Below are 20,562 nucleotides of genomic sequence, written 5' to 3' on the forward strand. Positions count from 1 at the left end.
AGATAATGCCACTCGACTGATTCGGAGTGAGACCTTTTCTGTCAAACCGGAGCTGGTCATGAGCATACTGCCCAGGTATGGAAAACTCTCCAGCCTCTACCCCATCACCAATTGGGAGTTGAGGGGGTGGAGTGTTTCATGGCTCAAAATACCCAGGCAGGTGCTTGGTTTGGGTGGGGCTGATGGTAAGACCCCACCTCTTAGTGGCACAATCCAAGTTCAGCAGCAGCACCTCAAACTCCTTCTCTGAGTGAGCTGCAATCACCAGATCATCAGCATACATAACATGGTTGACCAATAAGCAGCCCTCCCTCGACCGCACATTGGCATGAATCAGCCTCTCATTGTATCTGTACCAGATGGAAATTCCGCCGATACAGCCACCTGTGATCATCTCTGCCCAGCGCTTTTCCTGGTCTCAGACTCTGGATCGCCTTCCGTACTTCCTTCACAGATGGCACTTCAGCCAGCCACTCATAGGGGGTGACTTCTTCCAATATTGAAGGCACAGCAGCCTCAGCAGGGTCATCTCTATTTTGCCCCATGATGTTTTCTGGGCTGAGGGATTTCCCCTCCCCCAAGACCTCGCATAAATGCTCAGCAAATCTGCAAAACCTGTTTCTGAGGGTCGGAGATCAGATAACCTTTCTTTTCCCTAATGACGGTGATAGGTGCGGTGCTGCAAGTTACTTTTTTGATACAGTTAGTGATTCGTGATCACGAGCTGCTGAGGCAGACTCCATCTCCTCAGCAACCCGCGACCACCACCCATCCTTACAGCACTTTACGGCTCTCCAAACCTCCGAGCCAAGGCTGAAGTAAACCTCCTCATTCTCCGAAGTGGGATGCTGTAGACTGTGTGAGTGGGCCTGTCGCGTTTTCTCAGCCAGCTGGAACACCTCCTCCGTCAGCCAGGGTTCTCTGGGGAGGCTTAGAACATGTATCCAAAGCAGCCATTGCAGTTGCATGAGCCACAGTCCTAAACCTCACCTATTTCCCCTCGGCATCAGCAGGAGGGGGTGGGGGCGACACCAACCCCAGTTGCAAGTGATGATATAATTTTCACTTGCAACTTTCATCAGCTAGCTGAGACCAGGCCACTGTGGGTTTGAATGGGGTCCTGGATGTACACCTACCACTGGAGTGGAAGAATGGCAGGTGCATCTTACAGATGACAAGGTGATGGTCAGTGGGCAGATCAGTTCCATGGTAGGTCCTGGTGTCAAGGACATGGGCCTGCATCTGCCGTTCATCACTATATAGTCCCGCAGATGTTCTCGCTAGGACCCAGCGTGCATCCATGATGTGTGGATGCACCGATGCCGGAACAACGTGTTGGTAATAATTCTAGCAGCCTCCTACCTTTGTTATTGTGTTGATCTGGCCCATGCCTTCCAATCATTCCAGCACAGGTGCCAGCATCATGACCCACTCGGGCAATAACGTCACCAAACAGGATAACTCTCTTCTGAGGGGCCACTTTAGCTCGCACCTGTGACAGGAGGTCATTGAAGGCACCTCACTCATTGGCCTTGCCTACATTCCTCCACGGATGTTCGTCTTTGGTGGGGGCATAAGTAACCACCACCACCCCTCGCCTCTGGCTGATGGGAAGGCGAGCCCAAAGTAGCATGGGACTTACAGCTTTCCACACCTCACCGCCAAGCTCCCACGGCCCCTTCATTCCTTAGTTCAGAAGAGCCACACCCTGTTGTTTGGCAGTCTCCTGACCCGAGTAGAGGACTGTCCACCCCTGATGGTGGTACGAGCCAGAGCCAGTCCACCGGACCTCAAAAATACCGCAGAGATCCAGGCGGTACCAGTCTAGCTCTAGACAGATGAGTGGCAGCCTCTACTCTGCAGTGAGCATTCGAACATTCTACGTGGCCACCTGCAGTGGCGCTTCTGCTGATTCTGGAACAACCCCGAAGGTAAGGATTAAGTCTCCTGGCTCCGCCAAATGGGGCTTGGCCAAGAGACGTCATAGACGCCTGTACCCCCGGGGCCTCCGGCGCAAACTTAGCTGGATATTTTTCCCACGGTTTTGTGGTAATTAATTGACAGTGGAGGGGTTACCAGCCCCTCGGACCCGTCCAGAGCCCCCATTCAACCGCTGTGGTGGCTACAATCGGCATGAGGGGAATAGCCGATTTTGGAATTGGCCTCCCCCCTCCATGGCATTGCTCACATCCACCACAGCGTTACCGTCCTGCCCCACTGAGGTAGGGAGTTGCATTACACAGCATCCACCACCACTACTACTACCGCCTTCTCTTCGCTATAACCGCCACCAGCTCTCTTCTTTTTAGCAATGTCATCTTTTCTTTCATGTTATGCTTTCTCGTACATTTTGTGCCCTCTTCATCTTGGGTTTCCCCCTCCGGCCTCCGCATCATTAATCCCACTCCTCTGCGCCGGGCTGCTGCTGCTGCTGAACATATTCCTATACATGCTTTCTCTGCTATTTTCACCACTACTACCTACGTCGCTCAACCATCTCTGCCGTTCTGAACTCTGATTTAACATCTTTCTAGGTGGGTTTTTTGTTATTGACCAACACCCTAAGCCTTCGATTGGCCCCTCCTCCTATTGCCACGTTTGGCTACCTGCGGTGCATATGCATGTAAAGCCCCGGGCTTCTGCTGAGTGGGCCTGGCGCTGGTGCTATGGTGTAGTGGTTTTCTCAGCTCCTGTCGTGGTTATCCACCAACCTAGTAGTCCATTTGCCCTACTGCTGCCTTGACCTCACATCATGGCCGCAGTGTGCGGTGTACGAGGCATTGACCGAGAGGAGCGGCCTCATTTGTTTCCCTCCTGACACCACGCACACTGCTATAGATCCCCACACGACAATGATGAACCACTTTGTTGAGCTATCATTTGTGATAGCCAGGTCACTTCTGCGCGCAGGCAGCGCTCCTTGGGTGTTGTTCAGGAGGCCTCAGGGGTCAGGGCCACATCCACCCCCGGGGCGTCACGATGCTCTGCTAGCACCGTGGAGCGAAGAAAGAGCCTCGCTCACCAGGACACTGGATGCTTAAGGCTTTACCCCCCCCCCAAACCCCCGCACCCCCCCCTCCATTCCGGCTCCTCAGATTCACTGGGGGGTGGCGCTCCCGCAGCAACACCCATCGTCTTAACGGCTGAGCGACCACCCCAGTTCCGTGGCGACCATGGGACAGACCCAGCGGGTGCCATCGGGTTGACCGACTGAGATGACCAGCAAACGAACCACCTGTGAGCAGCATCGCTCTTCCTTCGCCCACCCCCCCCTGGAGGGCGACTGCCTCTAACTGCCCCCCAGAAGCGACCACCACAGCCAGACATTTCACTTTCATCACAATGCCTCGACGTTGTTACACCCCAGGCCCCGGTGAGTGACCCAGAGAGCTGGACAAGTGAGAGTCCTGGGGCGTTGGGACCCTTCCGTGGTAAAACTATGGGACAGACCCTCGACTTCCGCTTGAGGACAGGGCCAGGGAAGTGGTGATGTTGTGCCAATTTAACACGTAGGCTTTCGCGACCAATATTATTCATTATATATGTTGTTGGGTCAGATCGCGTTATTTATAAATGTGTCGTAACCCTCCACCACCTGACACGGCCAAACGGTAAAAAATGTGTCACGTTTTGCAAAGGACAAAATAATTCACTTCTTTAGCCCACCGGTGTGTTGAAGAGAGAATCAACAGCATTTTAAAATTTGAGTACGATGTTTCGCTGATAGTTACAATCAGCTTCATCGGGCAAGAATGGTGAAGCTCTCCTGTTGCTTCCGGTCTTAAATAGAGCAGCATCAGGGTGACGTCCAAATTGTGATCGCCGCCACCGCCCCGAGTGAGACGATCGCACCCCCCACTCGCGTACGGAACTCCCCGCCGCCCTTCAGAGATCCATTCCCGGTGACATCGCGACCACTCAACAACTCTGCCTCGCCTTAAAGCCGCTGAATGGATCGTTATCATGAGGAGGGACAGAGGGCCGGAGGAGGAGGCCCAGGGCCGGCGTGCGCGTTGTAACTATTCTAGTTTTATTTTACCAGGTGTAATGCTTCACTGAGCTATGAAGTCTGTTCAACTGTAACGTGGTAGTAGTTGCGTTCCTGAAGAACGCTGCATTGTGGAAATATCACGCTTTAATAAATAATATATAATAAAGAGGGTAAAGCACAGTCTGCGATAACACGTGAGATGCATAATTCAGGCTGAACAAAGACTAGGTGCGTGTAAGGGTACCATCGAGAAGCATCCAGCAGCATCCCAATGCTTTGTGCGATGATGCTACGCCGAGGAAGCCATATCACAAATCACTTTTTCCTACTCAAGCGACGTAGTTTCGTTCACTCAATTGCGATATGTCCAATTCGCGTTAGAAAAACACGCAACATTATCGGAGAATGGACTGTGTAGCTCTTTTCCAGAAGCGACCCTGGCTAATACAAATGATAGCTTCGCAACCAAGTTGGTGATATCATCGCGTGGACATTTCTAGCAGCAGCCAAATACTCTCAACGCGTGATGTTAATTCTGAATGTAGAGAAAGAAAAGGCAGAGGTTACCTGGAGAAAATTCCACATGACCACCACGGGGAGAGAGAGCAAGAGGCATGAAAACTCCAAATATACAGCAGGCGTCGGGGTCCATATCGGACCCACAACAGCTCCTAGCCACTGGAACAATGGCCTCTGCAGAGGCTGAGCACGGTGTAGGGTGGGTGCGAGTTGCCGGTACGCGTGCACGTGCTGCATGTACTGTACACACTGTACATACTGTACACGGTGTGAGTTGCTGGTGATGCAAGTGCTTTGCTGCTGGGGCAGCAATCAATTCGGATTTTAACAAGAATCTCCTCCCTCTCTCACCTCAGCACAGAGAAGATTTTCGCCATCTTGCCGATGGCGCGGATTTTGTTGCGAATGACTTCCTTCCTTGCGGCCGCAGAGGCCCCTAGAGATGCAGGGAGATGCAAAGAGACGCGGGGAGACACGGGGAGAACACGAGGAGACGAACGAGAAAGGGGGAAACACGGAGAGACAGGATACACGGGCAGACACAGGGAGACACGGAGGAGACACGGGGAGACACGGAGGATACACGGGGAAATGCGGGGAGATAAGGGGAGATGGAGGAGACAGTGGGAGACACAAAGAGACACGGAGGAGACTCGGGAAGAAACGAAGAGACACGCAGAGACATGGGGAGACACGGGGAGACACGGATAAGATGGAGGAGACACGCGGAGACACGAAGAGACACCGGAAGACAGGGGGAGACAGGTGGAGACCGAGGAGACACGGGAAGACGGGGCAACGGAAGAGACACGAGGAGACACGGAGAAGATGGAGTAAACACAAAGAGACATAGGGAGACACGGGGAGACAGGGAGACACGGGGAGACAACAGGAGGCACATGGAGGAGACAAAGGAACATGGGGGAGGAGAAAGACAACAACACGGGGGAGGAGAAAGACAAGGAGTGAGCTGGAGTCGTGATCGACGTCTCTGTTATCTCCACTGCACGAGCGTTAGGCACTGCATCTCCACCGCACACACGGGCAAAGCTGCCTCAGGTAACCCACACAGGCTGTTGGGGCAAATGCTGTTAGCGAGCAGCACCTATGAAGGCCGGCACGGCACACAATGGGGTGGGTGGCCAGCACCATGCCCGGCCGCCTTTGTCTCCTCAGTGGCAATGTTTACTACACACCACAAAAGGTAATCATTTGCGGCTGAGTCGACCTAGGGGAGGCCCAGGACCGGTTGAGATAATCGTCTCTGGTGTAGGTGGACATGAGGGGGGAAACAAACTCGGGTCTCTCACCCATTGACCTGGACCCACCCACACCCGACCACTCAACCACTCACTTACTCACCCAGCCACTCAACTACTCACCCACCAACTCACTCGCGATCTCACTGATCCACCGACTCACCCGCTCACTCACACAACCACTCTCACATTGGTCGCAGAGTTCAGTTCCTGGTTTAGATCTCGAGTCTCGGGGTTAGATTTGTCAGGCAGCACGGCAGAGACAGGCAGGGAAGACAGGCAGGGAAGACACTCAGAGGAGAGACAGAGTTGGAGGCAGAGCAGAGCCACTATCTGTACCTCTCTTTTGGCCATAAACACCCGGATCTGCAAGAGACATTGGTGATCACACGGGCACAGGTAGAACAGGTAGAGCTGTCCCATAGTAGCTCAGTCACACCAGGGGGCAAGGGCTGAGAGAGGGGGGGTAGTGCTGCAGCTGCTGCAGACGATGCTGATGATGAGGATCATCATGCCGATTATAATGTAGATGGTTGAGATGATAGTGACGTAGCCGGAGATGATGTTGCTGCTGCTGCTGATGATGGTGACGCTGGTCATAGTGATGCTGCTGATACTGACATTGATCCAGATTCTGTTGAGGCCGATTTCGATGTTAGTGCTGGTAATGATGGTGATGTAGGTACTGGTGATGATGATGCTGCTGATGTTTCTGCTGACAGTGATCCAGATGCTGCTGAGGCTGATTTCGATGTTAGTGCTGGTAATGATGGTGATGTGGGTGCTGGTGATGATGATTCTCACCGTCAATCTCATCTCCGTCTGCCTCCAGCTCATGGTCCGAGCAGATATTCAACACGTTCACCAACATCTCCGTAACTGTGGAGAGGCACAACAGCAAAAACAACAAAGCGACATTTTCCACCAAGCGGTGGTGAAGTCACCTCGTCGCATGTGCCCAAGAGCCACGTGAAGCGTCGATGGCTCTTTGCTGGCGGGAGGGGGTCACAGGACAGACCCGGCAGGTGCCAAGAGGCTGGCAGAAGAGAGATGTGGTAACAGCACGGGCAGCCAGGTGTGTTGGGGTCGACTTGAGGGTCCCAGTGATACGCTGCCGCATTGCAGTTTTTCAGTTGGACATCGACACAAGTCGAGTGGGTAACGACTTCTGGTCCATACTGGTGCACAGTGCTCGGCTACACAGTACAGAGTTGGTACATCAATAAGTCGAGTGGGTGACTACTTCTGTACTCTGTTTTTTTCGGTAAAGTCACGTAGGTAAAAAATTTAAATAAATTAACTCACTACGTTTCGGAAGCAACACAAGCCTCCGTCATCAGGTGTAACTGCTCCAGTAAAATTGCTGTAGCGTATGAAGAGAGCTATTCAGAAACACGTGCTTTTTATATAGGGTGCTGGGCAAGGAGGAGCCAATGAGGCGGGGGGGAGAGATAACCATCTTGGTGCTTGTACAATAAATGTACGGTGCCTGTACGATGAATGGCGAATGGGAATGAAACACTGTTGTAAATCAAAATTTATTTAGTGATGGTGGTGTATCAGGCTGGATATGACTGTAAAATTATAAAAATCAATATGGATATGATTATGAGAGTAAATATAAACTGGCTGTTTAGCAGTAAACTGCACGGCAGCTAAAGTTTAAACTTGGTTAATTACATCCTTCCACTGATTGCTCAATTTGAATCATCATCTCGGTTGAAGTTATGTCTATGTTTGTATATTTGGAAAATTAGAAAAGCTTAAGTTATGCTTACTTCTGGTCCATACTGGTGCAGAGTGCTCGGCTACAGAGTACAATGCAAGGGCCATCGTTGATGTCCGTGGTAGCACCGAGGGTGCTTTTGGCTCCCCACCAGCTATACCTTACCAGTATTCTGGACCACGTTTGACCACTTGGTTTCTGCCTTGGCGGCTACCTTCCTCAGGTGGTCGTCTCTCCTCCCTGGCTCCTCCCCCCTTCTCTTGCCTATATGGCCTCTTGTTGCAGCAGCCCTTTTGCCCACTTCAGCAATTGTTTCTTGCTGTGGTTGTCCCACCTGATGACGGACGCTTGTGTTGCGCCCGAAACGTCGTGATTTAATTCATATTTATTTTATACTTACATGACTTTACCGAAAGAACCAAAGAGTATGGATCCCTGCAGTCACGAAAACTTCAAATCTAGATTGGTCGTGGAAGGTTTAGCGGCACGGTCCGGCTTCACTTCAAGATAGGTTGGAGTGTTGCCGCAGGAGGTCACTTTCAAGGAGTATGCCCGGTGCTCCTATTATCAAGATGAGATGCAGTGACTGTTGTGTCTTGTGGGTTTACTCTCTAACACACCGATGTGCAGTACTGCTAATTAATTGGCGTGTTTTGTTTGCAACGACAAACCTTACTGATTGGTTTGTGTTGGGGTGGTGGCGGGTTTAACGACACATTGATACAGGTAGGAACAACAGTTTCACACTGCCCACCAGGAATTATTTGTCTGTCTGTCGTGCATAACCACGCCCTCGATTTGTATTTCATAGAGCGCTTCGGGCGGGCTCAGCACCACGTGACGCGCAGCCCCACGCAGCTTGCGCCGCGTGACACGGATCGCACTAATGCGCTGTCCAACCAAGTTCCTACCTGCCCACTCCGAAGGAACGTGGTATTTACGAGATCTATCCTAAAAAATACCTCTATTATGGATAATATTGGTAGCAAAAGTGTACGTGTTAAACTGAGGTGCCGTGGGGTTGACCGATTTAGATGACTGGCAGATGAACCACCACCTGTGCCACTGTGCCAATTGCGTTATCGGCACTTGGCGCTCCGATTATTGCGATGAGCAGCGTCGCTCCTCCTCCGCCCCCCTCCGCTGTTGTTGTTGCTGCTGGAGGGCGAATGCCTCCAACTGCCCCCCAGTAGCCCTGGGACAGCAGCCGGTGCACAGAGGCTCCGCACTGAAAGCCCTCGGTTTCACGTGATGCACGCACGTGTGTGTCTGTGTGTTTGTTGAACTTCTAAAAGAGATGAATTTGTCAATGTTTGATGATGGGGGGAGCGCTAGTGTAGCGGGTAGCGTGCTGCGCTACGAACCTGGCGATGACCCGAGTTTGATTCCCGCTCACGGCCAACACCGGTGATAGCGATTATCTGAACCGGTTATGGGGCTTCGCTGCTAGGTCAACTCAGCCTCAAATGAGTACCCTGGTGCAGTGTGTAAACATCGCCAGTGAAGAGACAAAGGCAGGCCGGATGTTTATACTGGCCACCCACCCCATTGTGTGCCCTTCCGGCCTTCATAGATGCTGCACGTACGTACATACGTACGTGTAGCCAACCGCCGCTAATCGGAGGTGGCGTGCGCGGTGGGGGGGGATAAGGATGACAAACCGAACGCGATGGCGGGAAGCACTTTTCTAAGGAGGTATTTGTCAATGAGGACTATGTAAAAAAAAGTGCAGTACAGCTCTTCACCCCCCCCCCCCCAAATAGCTTCCCCCTTGTACGTCGGAAGGAATCTGGTGTTCCAGACAGTCGCAGGAGCAGCGTGTTGTGAGAAGCAGCACGACGCGGTTGAAATGCCGGACCACGTTTTAACTTCCCATCGTTTTAATCTTGATATATATTACTAATATTATATTATTTTATATTAATATTATTTTATTATTTCACTTCTACGTGACTTTACCGAAAGAACCAAGAATATGATTCCCATCGTTTGTTTTGGCCCACGCGCGAGTCCGACACACCTGTCGTCGCGCTTTCTCTTCGCTGGATGCAACAGCAACCGCTCATCCAAGGTCGGATGAGAGTTGCCGGAGCTCGTGCAGGTACTATACGCACTGCGTGTACTGTGCACACTGTGTTTACTGTACGTACAGTATGCACTGTGCATGGCGTGAGTTTCTGGTGATGCAAGTGCCTTATTGCTGGACAGCAATAAACTCGGATTTTTTAAATGTCTCTCCCCGTGTCTCTCTGTCTTACCGTGTCTCTCTCCCTGTGTCTCACTCTCTCTCCCCGTATAGCTCTCTCCGTATGTCTTCCTCTCGGTGTCTCTTTCTCTCCACATGTCTCTCTCCCCGTGTCTCATTCTCTCTCCCCATGTCTCATTCTCTCCCCATATCTCTCTCCCCATGTCTCATTCTGTCTCCCCGTATCACTCTCTCTCCCGATGTCTCTTTCCTCTTGTCTCATTCTCTCTCCCCGTATCTCTCTTTCCATGTATTTCTCTCTCCCCATGTCTCTCTCCCCGTGTCTCACTCTCTCTCATCGTGTGTGTGTGTGTCTCTCTCACCCTTTTCTCCCACGAATGGCAGGGACCACGTGAAAACGTCCATGAAGTTGGGCAGCCAATACGGGTGCGGCGAGCAATTGAACTGGCGAATATTCATCACGTTGTTCTCATACTTGAGGATGGCCGCTGGGAGAGAGAGGGTTGAATCAGAGGGGGAGAAAGAGAGGGGGAGAGGGGGAGAGAGGGAGAGAGAGAGAGGGGGAGAAGAGTTGTTAGGATGTAGCGTATTAAAGTAGTGGTAGCCTTGCTGTGGGTAGCAGTATGTGTGAGTGGAGAATTGCTGAGTGACTTTAGGGCATAGTTGGGGTGTAGTATATACGTGTGTGTAGTTAAAGTGTAGTGTATACGAGTGTGATTAAGTTGTAGTAAGGGTGGAGTGTATGAGTACGGCGTAGTGAGTGTGTGTGTGTGGCCACGGCGTAGTGAGCGTGTGTGTGTAGCCACGGCGTAGTGAGTTAGTGTGTAGCTACTAGTGAGTGTCTGTAGACACGGCGTAGTGAGTGTGTGTGTGTAGCTACGTAGTGAGTGAGTGTGTGTGTGTAGCTACGTAGTGAGTGAGTGTGTGTGTAGCCACGGCGTAGTGTGTGTGTGTAGCCACGGCGTAGTGAGTGAGTGTGTAGCTACGTAGTGAGTGTGTGTAGCCACGGTGTAGTGAGTGTGTGTAGCTACGTAGTGAGCGTGTGTAGCTACGTAGTGAGTGAGTGTGTGTGTAGCCACGGCGTAGTGAGTGTGTGTAGCTACGTAGTGAGTGTGTGTGTGTAGCTACGTAGTGAATGAGTGTGTGTAGCTACTAGTGAGTGTGTGTGTAGCCACGGCGTAGTGAGTGAGTGTGTGTAGCTACGTAGTGAGTGAGTGTGTGTAGCCACGGCGTAGTGAGTGAGTGTGTGTAGCTACGTAGTGAGTGAATGTGTGTAGCTACGTAGTGAGTGTGTGTGTGTAGCCACGGCGTAGTGAGTGTGTGTAGCTACGTAGTGAGTGAGTGTGTGTAGCCACGGCGTAGTGAGTGTGTGTAGCTACGTAGTGAGTGTGTGTAGCTACTAGTGAGTGTGTGTATGTAGCCACGGCGTAGTGAGTGTGTGTGTGTAGCTATTGTGCAGTGAGTGTAGCGTTACCCTTGTTGTTGTAGACATCGAGGTAGTTGGGAGCGGAGAAGATGGTGATGAGAGATGGAAATCCGGTTGTTTGACTCTTACGGTACATCCGGTACCTGTGAGAGACAGAGAGACCCTTACAGTTCATTCAGTTCCTGTAAGAAACTCTCACGGTACATTAAATGTGAGAGACTCTTACGGTACATTTGGCACCTATCGGGAACTCTTACGGTACATTCAGAACCTGTGAGAGACAGAGAGACTCTCACGGTACATCAGAATCCGAATATTAATTTATCCTGGAGAAATCCAATGGGCTATGATGCTATTGTTCAAAGATGTCCAAAATGGGGGCAACACGGGGTCAGAATGTTACAACAAATATGATGCTACACAAACACGATAGGAGCAGCTCAAAGTGTAGTATAGATTGCATAAGTACACCAATTCCCAGGCTTCAGCAAGGCAGCACAAACAGAAGCAAGACCACACAAAGACAGTGGCAAACCGCAGTCCCTCAATAACATTGCACATTAAATTTTAACTATCGATCCATTGTCAAGGATCAAATTTACAAATCACATTTGTAAAATGTGGCTACAATGAGCGCTGCTTCAGAACATTTTTGTGAGGAAGATTTACAAATATCATGGTACCTTTGCCCAGTATCGAAGTATTAAAAATGCAAGAGGAGTTGTGTTAAGATGTTTAAACACCAAATAGAAACCTTTTTGCAAGCATCACGTCTGAATTAGCCACACAAAGTGCTTGTGGTGAACATGTAAACAACCACGCTCATGGTGTAGGCCAATCATTTTCCAAGACAATGCATTTCCAGTAGAACCTCGGAGATCTAACGCGCCAGAACTCGAACAAATCGGTGTTCGAACAACATTCACGAACATTTTTTGCCCCGGAAACCGAACGAAATTCGGAGGTCGAACGGCCAAATCGCGAGTTGACGGAACCTGTACGGCTGAGACGCGTATGGCCAGCGTGCATGACGCTTGCCCAGACAAAGGTTTTACCACCTCCTCCACCTCACCACCACCTTCCACTCAAGCCATCAACTCTCCTTACTACAGGTAAAGTGAAGTTCAATGTCCGTTTGTTTGATTTATTCCATATATTTATTCATTTATTCCATTTATTTCTAGGGTTTTACCCTTTTGTCTGGCACCAAAACTGACACCTTTATACAAGGGATCATGTTTGCAATAACCACAACACAAGCAGTCAAAATGCAAACAAAAAGAGACAACTCTGATAATGATATGCACTGTCCTTAAAATTGATTGGTCCACACCCGAGACAGCTTTTCTTAGAGCCGAGTCTCCACTTTTGTTGGAGCAGATGATGCCAAAAGGCGTACAACTCAAAAACAGCGCACTATCAGAGTACTGAGAGCTCGGGGTAAGCATTTACACTGAGACCTCCTTTGCCAGTAGCAAGATATAGTAATAGATAAAACCTATTACTATAAGATATAATAATAGGTAAAAACCTATTACTATATCTTGCTACTGGCAAAGGTGTATGGTTTTATGCATGTAATTACTATAAACTTAGTGTAAAATGCTTTAACATGAGAGATTTCTTGTGTCTGGAACCAATTAATGTCATTTACATTAATTATTATGGGGAAATTTTATTCGGTGTTCCAACAAATCGGTTTTTCAAATGGCCTTCTGGAACGAAGTAAGTTCTATCTCCGGGGTACCACTGTAACCACGACCACTACTCCTCGCCTCCGTTTGATGGGAAGACGAGCCCAAAGTTCCATAGGCATGTGTGTCTCGAGAAACAATGCATATATTATCAGAGCCATGTTTGTTTTCATTCATTGCAAAATGTTTCCATTTAGTGTTTGAACATCTTAACACAACTCCTGTTTTATTGGCAGGAAGGGTAAAACCTGTTCTTATTTCTAGATTTGAAGCTTTCGTGACTGCAAGGATTCATACTCTTAGTTTTTTCGGTAAAGTCACATAGGTAAAAAATTGAAATAAAAAAAGTGATTTTATTATTATTTTATTTGTATTAATTTTAATTTCAATTTTTTTTCCAGTAGCAAGATATAGTAATAGGTTCAAATTCAAATTAATAAAAATAAAATAATAAAAATGAGCTTTTTTATTTATTTTATTTTTATTAATTTACATTTTTTACCTACGTGACTTTACCGAAAAAACTAAGAGTACCTGTTCTTATTGTTCATGAGATTTACAAAGGTAAGGGAGGAAACGTTGGTTTGTTCTAAAACGTTGCTTGGTGCTGCAATGGTAAAGGGCTTCGTCACCCTCTTCCAATGTCATGTCATGTTTTTGCCATCAGATGGACGTCTTGGGTTTCTTCGACAGTGGGGTTAATTGAATTAATTTTGTTGTGACGGTTCCACCTGAAGACGGAAGCTTGTGTTGCCTCCGAAACGTCGTGATTTGATTTATTTTCTCTTTTTTTACCAACGTGACTTTACCGAAAAAACCAAAGAGTATTAATTGAATTCACAGAGCACATCGCACAAATTTGCCAAGAACGGATGTTAGGGATGAACGGGGCACCAATGTATAATTATTCTCGCATCAAGTGATGCGAGATTGGACTTCAAGTAGAGGTCACAAAATGGCGGGTCCTGTATGGAACATCCAGTGCAAATCGAAGAGTAGAATGATGAAGCGGGTTTCGTCTGTTTAGTGATTCATCAGTAGCTGATCTATGAGCAGCACCACAGTAGTCAAACAGTGGGAGAATGATAGCTTCAACAATTTGCAGGTGCAATCTAATGGGAAAAAAAAGTCTGTTTCTGGAAATTTGATTTTCTTCGAGATGTGATCAGTATGAGGTTGGAATGTAAGTTTTGAATCAATCAGGTAAAACCAAATACCTCCGATTAGCACGGTTGGCTCTGAACGGTAAAATGTTCAACATACAACACCCATCATTCATGACAAAGATGCAGTGACGTCACCACAGTGCCTGTGTCAGGCCAGATGCAATTTGAGGCCATGGGAAATATCGAAAGGTCGCTGACTGGAGGTCAGGGGACAGACCCATGGGTTGACTGACTGAGATGACTGGCAGATGCACCACCTCTGTCCCCTACTGTGCCAACTTGCTGTATTTTAGCTGCCCGGCGCTCCGCTCGTTGTTATGAGCGTTGCTCCTCTGCCCTCTGTTGTTGTTGGAGGGCGACTACCTCCAACTGCCCAGTAGCGTCCTTCACGAGCTTCCTCCTCGATAGAGGCCAATCTTGACAGCTCCATATCCTTCCAATCCACATCAGTCCATCTCTTCTTCAGCCCATGTCGTGCCTATTTAGCCCCCTCTATGTGGCCAAACAGACACGGCTTGGGCATGCGGTGGCTGGGCATTCGGGCTACATGACCCAGCCAACGCAGCCTTGCATTCCGGAGCATCTCACTGAAGTAAATGTGTCCAGATGTTTCAGGATGTGAGCTCCTCGCACAAACCAGCCTGGTTAAACCCAGGATGGACCGTAGGCTGGCCAGCCTGAATTGTTATAACCAGTGCAGATGTTAAATTAGAGGGCTCCACGTTTCACAAGCATAGAGAAGGGAGAGGATGACTGTGGACGAGAAGACCCGAAGCTTTATGTGGAGTGACAGATTAGTCCGTCAACCCATGGCACCTGGGTCTGTCCCGTGACCTCCTGCACTTCATGTGGCCTCAAAGTGCACCTAGCCTGGCACAAGCGCGATTGTGATGTCACCAACACTCAGTGGTAAACGGCGGTTGTTATTGTTGTTGGATGAGTGGGTGAGTGAGTCGGTGACTGAGTGAATGAGGTAAGTGAGTGAATGAGTGGGTGAGTGGGTGGGTGAATGAGAAGATGAGTGAGTGTGTAAGTTGGTGAGTTGGTGAGTAGGTGGGTAGGTGAGTGAGTGAGTGGGTGGGTGAGTATTTGTTTTATTCTAGGTGTTAAAATGCATGTTTGTACATCGTAGAGTCATTAGCGCATTGCGCTACAAACCCGTCAACTGAGTTCGATTCCCGTTCACGGCCAACACCAGTGATGATTATCTGACTCCATCTTGGGCCTCCCCTAGATTGCCTCAGCCTCAAATGAGTACCTAGTGCCATGTGCAAACATCGCTACTTGGGAGACAAATGCGGCGTGATGTTGACCATTAACCCGCTTTTGTGCCGTTCCGGCCTTCATAGGTGCAGTTACTCGCTAGTAGCACTTGCCCCAACAGTCTGTTAAAGCTACAGGGTGATCTTTATCTTCATAGCAAAATCGGTGTTAGTGCGAGGGGCTGTTAATCCCTCCACCTGTCACTCATTTGTACTCATTAACCATGCTGGAAACACCAAACAAAGCTTGCGCTGGAGGGCCATGGGGAGAATAGGCGTCTGGGGATGCCTTTTGGCAAAAAACCCATTTGTCAGAGCCACACACTACCCCTCCCCTCAGGGTTCTTCCAGAAACAGAAATCCTGAAGTTACGCATGTGGAATGTCCGAACACTCACTGCGAAAGAAAGGCTGCCATTCCTCTGTCAGGAGCTTGACCAGTGCCGCTTGAACCTCTGGTGTATACTGGAGGTTTGGTTCGGGCTCCGGTCGCCATGAGGCGCGGACAGTTCTCCACTCGAGGGGTAGGACACTGCCAAACAATGGGGAGTGGCACTTCTTCTGAGAAAAAGAATGAAGGGGGGAGGCGTGGGAGCGTGGAGACGAGGTGTGGGAAGCTGCGAGTCCCAGGCTATTGTCAGCTCGCTTCCCCATCGATGGGAGGTGAATGGTGGTGGTTGCTCATGCTTCCTCCCAAGTGGGAGGATGCAGGTAAAAGTCAGATGCCTTCTTCAACCTCTTGTCCCAGGTGCTGGCTAGAGTAGCTCCTCGTGAGAATCATCCTGTTGGGTGACTTTAATGCCCGAGTGGGTCATGATGCAAGGCATGGGCCAGATCAGCTCAATAATAACGGTAGGAGGCAACTAGACTTATGTGCAGCTCATGGACTTGTAATCCCCAATGTGCCGTTCCGGCATCAGCACTTATCTACACTGAAACCCACAATAGCCTGGTCTCAGCAGCCAGTGGATATCTGTGGAAAAAAGAGCTTGATAGCTCATCGGATTTCTCCAGGATAAAGATAGATTCTGATTCTGAGCCGATGAAGATTGCATGCGAGAAAATGGATCACCGCTTGCGACTGGGGTTGGCATCGTCCATCCCTCCTCGGGATGCCGAGGGGGTAATGAGTGGGGTTTCAGGCCAGCAACTCATGCAGCTGCTATGGCTGCATTGGGTATGCGGTCCAGACCACAGCAGAGACCATGGCTGACAGAGAAGGTGTTCCGGCTGGCTGAGAGAAATTGACAGTGCCCACTCCCACCGCCTACAATAAGCCACGTCCAAGAATGAGGAGGCTGACCGCAGCCTTCGCTCCGAGGTTCGGAAAGCTGTGGAGATCCAAAGGTAGTCGCGGGTTGCTGAAAAATTGCAAACTTTCCTTGGTAGCATGCAATCAGCAATGACTCTTTGAATCCATAAAAAAAAGTTACTTGCAGCACCACATCTATCACCATCTTTTTCAATGGAAAGAAACGGTGATCCAATCTCTGACCGCCAAGAACAGGTTCACAGGTTTGCTGAGAATTTCTGAGAGGTATTGGGGGAGCAGAAACCCCTTGGCTCATACAAATCATGGGGCAAGGTGGGGCTGAGTCTGCTTGTGCTGCCGTGCCTGCAATATTGGAGGAAGTAGCTGCTCCCTGTGGGTGGTTGGCCATCTGTCGAGGAAGTGCAAAGGGCAATCTGGAGCATGAGACCAGAAAAAACGCGGGGTAGAGATGACCTGACTTAAAGATTTCGTGACTGCAGGAATTAATATTCTTTGGGTCGTTCGGTAGAGTCATGTAGATAGGTTCAAAAAAATATTTTCTTTTGAACCTATCTACGTGACTTTACCGAAAGACCCAAAGAATAGAGATGACCTCTCAAGCAAACTGGTGATGAAGGGTGCCATTTGTGCGAGCGAGCAAGTGGGTGGCTGAGTGGGCGAATCAGTGGTTGAGTAAGTGGGTGAGTGGGTATGTGAATGGGTGGGTGAGTGGGCGAATTAGTGGTTTAGTGAGTGGGTAGGTGAGTGCATAGGTAAGTGGGTGGGCGAGTGCACGAATGGGTAGGTGAGTGAGTGGGTTGGTGTGTGGGCAGGTGAGTGGGTAGGTGACTGGATAGGTGAGTGGGTGAGTGAGTGGGAGGGTGAGTGAATAGGTGACTGGGCAGGTGAGTGAGTGGGTGATTGGGTAGGTAAGTGGGTGGGTGAGTGGACGGATGAGTAGGTGAGCGAGTGGGTTGGTGAGTGGGCGGATGAGTAGGTGAGCGAGTGGGTGAGTGAGTGGGTTGGTGAGTGGGCGGATGAGTAGGTGAGTGAGTGGTGGGTGAGTGGGTGGGTGAGTGGGTGGGTGAGTGGGTGAGTGGGTGGGTGAGTGGGTGAGTGGGTGGGTGAGTGGGTGGGTAGGTAGGTGAGTGAGTACCCTGCATCTTGCGCTTCATGGGCACGGATCACGCACAGGAGTCCGTTGTTCTGCAGGAACTCACACACGGCCGGGTAGCTGCATAACACAGACAAAGACAAAGATCCCCCGTGTAGCCTTAACAGAATGTTGGGGCAAGTGTTGTTATCAAGCACCTATTAAGACCGGAACGGCACATGAGGGGGTGCGTGGCCAGCACTATGCAAGGACGCCTTTGTCTCCCCCGTGGCGATGTTTTTACACATCACACCAGGTACTCAATTGAGGCTGAGTCGCCCTCGGGGAGGAGGCTCAAGACAGGTTCAGATAATCGTCACTGGTGTTGGCCTTGAGCGAGAATCGAGCGCGGGTCGTCATATTTGTAGCTAACTACTACACTATCGCTCACCACATACACACACACGTAAACGCACACTCGCATACAAACACGTATATTCCACAAGTCTCTCTCTGTCCCACTCTCTACCCCTTGCTGTGTATGCTGGGAAGTGGGCGTGTCTCTGTGGTGCTCCTGTGGTGTCTGTGCATGTGGCCCGGTTTTTCTCAGCAATTCTGAGCTCACCTGACACAGTCACCTTCAACTCGTGGGAGATTTTTTCCAAGATGAAAGTATGAAAGATAATATGAGCGTTTTACCCTTTCTGGCAACAAAACAGTTGTTAAGCTAGTGAGTCGATGTATGTTGAACTTCTTTCACACCGTACATATCCAACCATGCTAATTGGAAGGTGGGTGAGTGGGTCAGTCTATGAGCTTACCCTCCCGCCCCCCCTCCCTCCCATCAACCCCTCCCACCTGTAGAAGTAGGAGCACCCACGCACGCTGTTGTAGGTGAAATGCTCCTGGGTTTTCTCACTCCCAAAGTCCTCGAGGGGATCCGACCACAGGAGGTCGCAGACCGGGCCGTAGGCCGGAGGCTCTCGGAACCTGTCCAGCTGAAAGCGGGGGAGGGGGAGAGAGAGGAAGGGAGAGGGTGGGGAGGGAAAAGTGGGGTTTAACACACAGCTCCTAAACCAGTGGTTCTTAACTTTCAGTGCAGCCTTGCACCCTCTTTGCTTCTCAATCGTTTAGAAAATAAAGTATAATGTTAATAAATACATAGGGTTTCATGAAACAAAGTAGTTGTACTTATGTGCCCTGTGCTTCATTCGAATGATTTACCATCTAAAAGAAATTATTCAGCCATGTCTCGTATCCCCAGAAAGGGCATCTCACACCCCCATGGGGTGCGCGCACTCCAGGTTAAGAAGAACCACTGACCTAGGCTAATCACCGCTTTAACCTTCCTTTTTTTTTCCTTCTTTCTTTGCATCTTTTTGTGATAATTTCATCCTTCTACGGTGAGTTTTTATTTGATTTGATACACCTTTTTTTGTTTTACGGACACGTCTTTTTGCTGTTCCGTCCTATGTTCTCTTCTGCTCCAATCAGCACCCGTGCCCTGCGTTCTACAAATCCTCAGTTAACTTTAGAGGTGCATCTTTTTCAACGGGTAGACTTAACTTGACTCCTATGTTTGTCGTGGTCAAATCTTGAAATACAAATCTCGTCCACTTCCCGTTGTCCAATCAATTCCACATTTTTCACACGTACTCAGATCTGGTGACAATGCATGCCTGTATCAAAATCGGCATCAATTAATCAATTAATTCGCTACTTTACAGAAATAACATTTTGTATGGACGCCTTATTATTTATATTTATCTGTGTAGGTCAAAAACGCCGCGGTCCCTAAACTCTGGAATCACCTCGCCCAAGAAAGCAGGTGCCACGTGTCTCAGGCGTGCCTGCTTCGTGTGAACGAATGTTGATGTGGGAGCAGGCGCTGCATCATTGACGCACTTCTCAACCGCGAGTTAAACGAAGCTGTTCATAAAAACATTGTTTTAAAAAAAAACTTTTCTTAAGGAGTTTTTTTGTTTTGTTCCCCACTTCTGTTTGTGTTGAGAAACATTTTTGGGGTTTGCTCCACGTTGCGAGGACCTTCGTTTGCACTGCACCTCACGAGTTTCCGAGAGTCCAGCACAGCCGGCACTGTCGCAGTGCACCTGCAGCAACAGTGCACCTCCGGCTAGCACAGTTGGCTACGTACAGTGCGAAAGAAGTTCAACATACAAATATACCATACACTACTCTACATACCATACACTACCTCCCATGAGCATGGTTGGCTACGCACAGTGAGAAAGAAATTCAACATACATACATACTATACACTACACTATGATACAGGGTGCTTACATTTTTTTCCACTTATAAGGGACTATCTTTTTAAATGGATATAGAATGGATAATACACTGTAACATGATAACAAATTGCATGTTAATACAAAAAACATTTCGATCACAAAACAAGCAGTCGTTTGTGTTGTGATCGAAACGTCGTAGTTTTTTGTTATTATCTTTCAACCTATCTACGTGACTTTACCGAAAGACCCAAAGAATATGGCTCAATTTGTTCCTAGAGCATCGAATAGTGCCCCTTTTGACCCAAAAAACGCACTTTATAATACAGGTCGTCCTCTACTTACGATGGAGATGCGTTACGACGACCCCATCGTAAGTCAAAAATATCGTAAGTCGAAGATGGCCGAGCCTACCCAGGAGTCTTAAAGAATGGTGATAATTTAGCAAAACAGAGCAATTTACAGTACCGTACTGTATAAACTCTATACTGTATGTATTTATTTAAAAAAATTACACGCGCTAACACCGAGACAACTTAACCCCGTCGACCGCTGGTGAGAGTGAGGCATCGCACAAGGCGGGAGATGCGTACATCCCGGCAGCGTCCCAACGTACAGTATCGTACCCCGTTCGCTGGTGCTTTTTCCTGCCGCACGGATTTTAAAATATTTAACAATTTTGTCGTATCGCTATTGCCACCGTAAGATCGAAATATCGTA

At 49.1% G+C, this 20,562-nt stretch overlaps 1 protein-coding gene across 1 annotated transcript in view; it reads right to left on the reverse strand.

Moving 5' to 3' along the window:
- The window catches only part of LOC144947520 (protein phosphatase 3 catalytic subunit alpha-like), a 48,211-nt gene that overhangs the window by 10,347 nt on the left and 17,302 nt on the right, over positions 1-20,562 (reverse strand). Inside the window, exons 6-11 of the mRNA XM_078876737.1 lie at positions 18,452-18,591; positions 17,657-17,734; positions 11,176-11,270; positions 10,064-10,189; positions 6,574-6,648; positions 4,862-4,946 (exon numbers count right to left, since the gene is read on the reverse strand). Coding sequence (XP_078732863.1) covers positions 4,862-4,946; positions 6,574-6,648; positions 10,064-10,189; positions 11,176-11,270; positions 17,657-17,734; positions 18,452-18,591 — 599 coding nt within the window. The remainder of the gene's footprint in view (positions 1-4,861; positions 4,947-6,573; positions 6,649-10,063; positions 10,190-11,175; positions 11,271-17,656; positions 17,735-18,451; positions 18,592-20,562) is intronic.

The sequence above is a fragment of the Lampetra fluviatilis genome, chromosome 45 (assembly GCF_964198595.1).
Source record: "Lampetra fluviatilis chromosome 45, kcLamFluv1.1, whole genome shotgun sequence".
NCBI lineage: Eukaryota > Metazoa > Chordata > Hyperoartia > Petromyzontiformes > Petromyzontidae > Lampetra > Lampetra fluviatilis.